The sequence below is a fragment of the Sinocyclocheilus anshuiensis genome, unplaced genomic scaffold, assembly GCF_001515605.1.
Source record: "Sinocyclocheilus anshuiensis isolate Anshui unplaced genomic scaffold, SAMN03320099.WGS_v1.1 scaffold1339, whole genome shotgun sequence".
NCBI classification, from domain to species: Eukaryota; Metazoa; Chordata; class Actinopteri; order Cypriniformes; family Cyprinidae; genus Sinocyclocheilus; species Sinocyclocheilus anshuiensis.
Window position 1 is genome coordinate 354282 of NW_015539932.1, and position 6349 is coordinate 360630.

The 6349-nt window shown below is 36.4% G+C and overlaps 1 protein-coding gene across 2 annotated transcripts in view; it reads left to right on the plus strand.

The window, feature by feature from the left end:
- Positions 1-6349, plus strand: part of LOC107686887 (gelsolin-like) — a 22188-nt gene extending 15839 nt beyond the window's left edge. The window contains exons 11-17 of one of the 2 annotated variants that reach the window (XM_016484031.1): positions 967-993; positions 2552-2722; positions 2810-2984; positions 3378-3499; positions 3602-3679; positions 4525-4585; positions 5355-6349. In XM_016484031.1, coding sequence (XP_016339517.1) covers positions 967-993; positions 2552-2722; positions 2810-2984; positions 3378-3499; positions 3602-3679; positions 4525-4585; positions 5355-5524 — 804 coding nt within the window. In that variant the 3' untranslated portion in view covers positions 5525-6349. The remainder of the gene's footprint in view (positions 1-966; positions 994-2551; positions 2723-2809; positions 2985-3377; positions 3500-3601; positions 3680-4524; positions 4586-5354) is intronic. The other variant, XM_016484032.1, reaches the window with a different exon arrangement.

Genomic DNA, 6349 nt, shown 5'->3' on the forward strand with positions numbered 1-6349 from the left:
AGTTTTTGTGATGGGGTCTCTCTCTCTCTCGCTCTCTCTCGCTCTCTCTCTCCGTGTGTCTCTGTCTCTCTCTCTCTCTCGCTCTCGCTCTCTCTCTCTCTCGCTCTCGCTCTCGCTCTCGCTCTCTGTCGCACGCTCTCTGTTTAGGCATGTTTTGTGCCATTGATCATCGTCGTCATCCTTAATAAATAAAACATTTATTCATGCTTGGGTGTCGGCTGTGAATCCAGTGGAGAGAAATCCCCCACCACTAACTGCAAACTGGCATTCAGATCTGCCTCCATTTTGTTTGCAACGCCCCAACTTCCAACGATCCAATCAATTCCCGAAGGATGAAATCAAGTCCCGCCCTCTCATTTCAGATGCCGTTTCACTCGGATATACGTCACAGTAGAGACTTTAATTAATACGTCACAGTAGAAACTTCCGTTTCATGCTGACTTTAATTAAGTTATTGTATATATATTTTTTAATTTAGTTCTTTTTAGTTTTTTATTTTAATTTATTTAAACAAAATAGTATAATATTTTTATAATGTCAATTTATCAGTTATTTGCCATAATATAATAATTTGTAATCAGATTATTGGCATAGGCCAGAACTGTAAAGTTACCATGAAACCAAAATGGACAATTCATCAATTTATTCATGCACAAAAATTCATGTGCCCTTACAATTGTGATGAAAGATTACAAAAGCTTTTTTGTTGTTGTTGAATTAGGTGCAATCATGAATCATGGTAAATAAAGTAATTAGGGCTGATTGTGATTTTATGTTGACCAAGTTCATGGTCATGGACTTCCTGGTGCTCCTGGTTCCTACTGTATCCTGTCATATCTTAGCTACATTTTGTCATTATTGCTGGTTGCATTGGCCTTCCTGGATTTTTTTCCCATCTGTTAAACCAACTTCCACCTCTGTGTCTTTCCTTCCTGTCCTTTATTCATATTCTACATCCTGCTGTAGATGGCTGGTGCTCCCCTCACCACTCAGGTATCCATTTCTCAGGATTGCACGTCCCTGTACAGAGCCTGAACGTTTCTCCACCACATTTATACAAATTAAAAATGATCTTACACAACATTAGATCAACAACGGATACAACTCTGAAAGGAAATTCCTCTGCTTTTTGGAAATTTCTACTCATGTTCCCCTAATGCTTTTTCATTTTCCACAGTGTAGCAGCATAATGTCCATTATCTAACTGAATTTGTACAGCTAAAAGAAACAAGGCTTCAGCAGAGGGTTTTTAAAATCATGATTTCATTGGTGTCTGCATAATCGGTATGCATGATCAATAAGTACAAAGATTATTAAGCTTTTTTGTAAGGCTCTGTACACTGATGTGTATTATCACTGTATACCCCTCCACTAGTATACTTGTGTCCATCCATGTGCCTTCATTTTGTGCACAATAACTAACTGTCTTCCCACATTTACAGATTACCTTTGGGAATGAGCATGTGAACATTAACAGAAATGCTCCATCATGCATTCAGTTATTTTTTTAATTGATTCATAGTCTGGTTGTATGCATGCTGTCATGCACATTAAACTGGTACACAAAAAAACACATTCAGCATGTTAAAGTAGATGATGTGTAAAAAAATGCAGTAAACAACATCCAGAGAATCCCCTCTGTTTTGGTCCATTATACACTATCGTTTGGGGTCAATAAGATATTTTTTAAATGCTTTTATTCAGCAAGAATGCATTAAATTGATCAAAAGTGACAGTAAAGACATTTATAAAAAAAATGTAAATAAATGCTGTTCTTTTGAATTTTCTATTCATCAAAGAAAAAAAAATTATACGGATGTCCACACAAAAAAAATTAAACGGCACACCTACAAATTAGCTTATTAGAATGATTATTGAAGGATCATGTGACACTGAAGACTGGAGTTAACTTATAACTGCTGAAAATTCAGCTTTGCCACCACAGAAATAAATTATATTTTAAAATGTATTAAAATAGTTGCTTTAAATTGTAATTTTTCACAATATTTCTGTTTTTACTGTATTTGTATTCACATAAATGCAGCCTTGGTGTGCATAAAATACTTATTTTACCCTAAACTTTTGCACAGTAGTGTATATCTTCTTTACTAAAGCATTGTGTACTGTAGGGAAAAAGCAGAGGGTTAATGAAAGCATAAAGAACAAATTTTAACATTGCAATAAATACAATGTATAATTCAAGAGAGAGCAGCATGGGAAGACCAAATGTAAGTTTTTGGGGCAAGAGGAGGAAAATAACCACTTTAGCTGCGACCACTGATAAATCTGCTTCCTGAACAGCCCACTGTCATCATTCAGACCACAAAGGATGCTGGGAATGTTGGCTTTAGCTCCACATTCCACACAATGAGCTCCACACTGCCACCCTGTGGAATTAAATGCATCCTCAACCAAAGCCTTTTGAAAAGCCGATGACATGTTGTATTGTGTTTGATATACTATATATCAGAATTCCAGCATTTTAATAGTATTGCGAAAGCAGGACTTCCTGTTGGCTCTGTTTAATGCATACTTGCTGTGTATTTTTCAGGTGCGGGTGGTTCAGGGTAAGGAACCTGCTCACCTCATAAGTCTTTTTGGAGGGCAGCCCATGGTGGTGCACATGGGCGGCACCTCCAGGGAAGGCGGTCAGACTGCACCAGTCGAGACTCGACTGTTCCAAGTGCGCTCAAACTCCGCAGGGTGCACACGAGCAGTGGAGGTCAGCATCTAATATTTATTTATATTGGTGGGAGCTTTTAAGTATCCTCTCACAATAATTGCTGATCTTGACCGTTGTTTTATCCAGGTTGATGCTGTGTCCTCCAGTCTGAATTCCAACGATGCCTTCATCCTGGTGACCCCAGCTGCGTCGTTCATATGGGTGGGACGAGGAGCCAGTGATACGGAGAAACGTGGGGCACAGCAGCTCTGTGATATCCTTGGAGTGTCAGCCTCCGAGCTGGGTGAAGGAGGAGAGGATGGTGAGAACTCATCTGAAATTGTCAAAGTAATATTTCACCCAGAAATGAAAACTTGAGCTTTCAAAGTTTAAAAAAGCCAGAAAATATCATAGAAGCAGCATAATTGTGGTCCATGTGGCTTATGTGACAGAATTTTAATTTGGGGGTGAACTACTCCTTTTAAGATGCATGAATAAAACTAAAGAAATTAAAGTATGTAACTTTTATAAAAATGTACTCATTTCATTTACATTTTTGCAATTTATTCACGTTTCATTCACGTGTGACCATTTTTATTACTATATATATTATAACCATTAATGATTTTGCTAGGAATGTTTTTATTTTGTATTTTTATGTGATGATTCTCATAATGAAGCTCATGTAAATATACATGCATGCATCACAATGCAGGTAGTTTCTGGGACGCTCTGGGAGGAAAGGCCGATTACCGCACATCCTCCAGGCTAAAGGACAAGATGAATGCCCACCCGCCACGACTGTTCGCCTGCTCGAACAAAACTGGGCGTTTCATTGTGAGTAACACGCCCAGATTTTTTGCCTGCCCTGATTTAAGTATATTGTCAGTGAAGTATAATAAATAGGCATTCATTATGGATGCATTGATATCCATGCAGATTGAAGAAGTTCCTGGAGAGATGACTCAAGAGGACCTGGCTACAGATGATGTCATGATCCTGGACACCTGGGATCAGGTAAACTGACTACTTTAAAAGGATTGTTCTACTTTACATACTTGTGTCTTAAGTCGCTGGGGTGTATTTGTAGCAATAGCCAAAAATACATTGTATGGGTCAAAATTATTGATTGTTCTTTTATGCCAAAAATCATTAGGATATTAATGAAAGATCATGTTCCATTAAGATATTTTGTAAATTTCCTACTGTAAATATATTAAAACTTAATTTTTGATTAGTAATATGCATTGTTAAGAATTTCATTTGGACAACTTTAAAGGCGATTTTCTCAAAATTTAGTTGTTTTTTTTTGCACCCTCAGATTCCAGATTTTCAAATAGTTGTATCTCGGCCAAATATTGTCCTATCCTAACAAACCATACATCAATGGAAAGCTTATTTATTCAGCTTTCATATGATTTATAACTCTCAATTTCGAAAAATTTACCTTTATGACTGGTTTTGTGGTCCAGGGTCACATATAAAGGGAGTGCTACATATTCTCATTCATATCAATGGAAGCATGTGACCAGGAAACGGTTTTATATGGCTTGCAAATGTTATTATATCAGAAATACATAGTTTTGAATGGCCGTGTGTAGTTATGGCATCAAATGGCAGAGACTTAACTGCAGAAGCTCATTGGCCAAACCTTGAACCCCTCTGGATTCAATACAGTTTCCAAATAGATGGTTAATCATTAAATTTTTGGCAGTTCAGCTGAATTTTGTATCATGCTTGTCTTTTATTAATGACAAGCATGATAGAACGACTCTCTTATTAATGCAATGACATGCAACTGATGTTTAATGAATTAATAATGCATCACAGGGAAATTAAATGAATCTTGATGTGTTTTGCAGGTGTTTGTTTGGATTGGTAATGAAGCTCACGATGAGGAGAAGACTGAGGCGATGACTTCAGGTAAGACTCCTTAAAATGCTTTAAACTTATAATCATAATTTCACTGCATAAAGTATAAAAAATAAATAGCATATTACCATACTGCTTCTACTACACTAGTATGTATAATGTGCTCAGTATGCAAATATTTGTTCTTTGTGTAGAATACTCAAATGACATACTACGTTCCTCATGTGACGTATACAACAGAAAATTGCAGGAAATACTGTATCCCACAATGCAACTCTTGTTTATCCAAGTGATTTTTAATCTTTAATTCTGATAAAAGCTGACAATATTTATTTTGGATAAAACTGCAATATTTATAATGGATGAATTCATTCATTAAAATTATTCTAATATGCTGTTTTGGTGCACAAGGAACTTTTAATATTATCAGCTGAAAACAGTTTAACTGTTTAATATTTTTCTGGGGGAAAAAATACACTTCATAATTCTTTGTTGAATAGAAGATAAAAAAAAACAGTATTTATTTGAATTGGAAATATTTTATAACATTATAGATGTCTTTACTGTCTCTTGTATTCAGCAAGGACATATTACATTTTTCAAAATTATTTATTTTATTGACTCAAACTTTTGAATACTGTATCTTATGACAGATTTATTCAGTTAATATTGTCTGTGGTCGATGCTACAGTCCAGTAGGTGGCGATAATGTGTACAAGATAGAAAGGAAGATAGAAACATGAGCTTATTTTGAAATCCCAAAACACTTTATTATGTGTCCTTTTATGAAACCCATATTAAATTTGTTGTCTTTCTCCAGCTGCCCGATACATCGAGACGGACCCAGCCAACCGTGACCCGCGCACACCCATCGTGAAGATTAAACAGGGCTTCGAGCCGCCCACTTTCACAGGCTGGTTCCTGGGCTGGGACCATGACTACTGGAGCACTGACCCCCTGGAGCGGGCCATGGCGGAGCTGGAGATCTAAACTTTGAGCTGTCACCCCTGACCTTTAAACCCCACTGCCTTACTGCAAGTTGATCAAAGTTGCCTTTAGATACAGATAAGATGCCAATTTGATGCTTATCAGGGTTTAATCATGGATTAAAAAAACCGAAGCTGGTCCTGAGTCAGTATCAAAAGGCAATTTTTAAAAAGAGCACTTTACTGCCCTGAGCTTCAGTCACCAAACATAAGGCAACTCCATTAATTCTTCACCTCGTTACTTCTGTATTGAAGTGTTTTCTTCCTGTGCTCAGCGATGTTTTAAAGACTTTTAAAGCTTTTAGATTGTTATGTTTGGTCTGCACACCTTATGATACTGAAGTGCATGAGCTTGTATAAGAAAATATACAGGGATATCATCATCAAAATCTTTTTGCCTTCCTTTTTTAAAAAACTTTTTTTATGTGACCAGTATTAAGAGTTTTACTAGCAATACTACTTGTGTTTTGAATTTATATTTTTAAGATAAACAGTGTTTATGATGCCACCAAAATACTGACCTAATGGTAGCCTAGATATGAGGCGTTTCCACCTTGTCGCTCTTCCATCTAAAACTCATTGCTTGGCTGTGTCCAGAATAGCATACTAGCATACTATTCTGTAAGTGTATTATAGTGTGTGTGTACAGTATGCACATTTTTATATGCATGAAATACCCTTGTACCTTACTACATTTGCCAAAATGTGCAGTATACGACAAAGCATGCTGTGTTAAACATTGTATCCCACAATGTTCTACAATTGTTGCTAACTAAAACTAAATTGCTGTAAATGAAACAATTCAAAATAAAGCTAAAATAAAATCTAA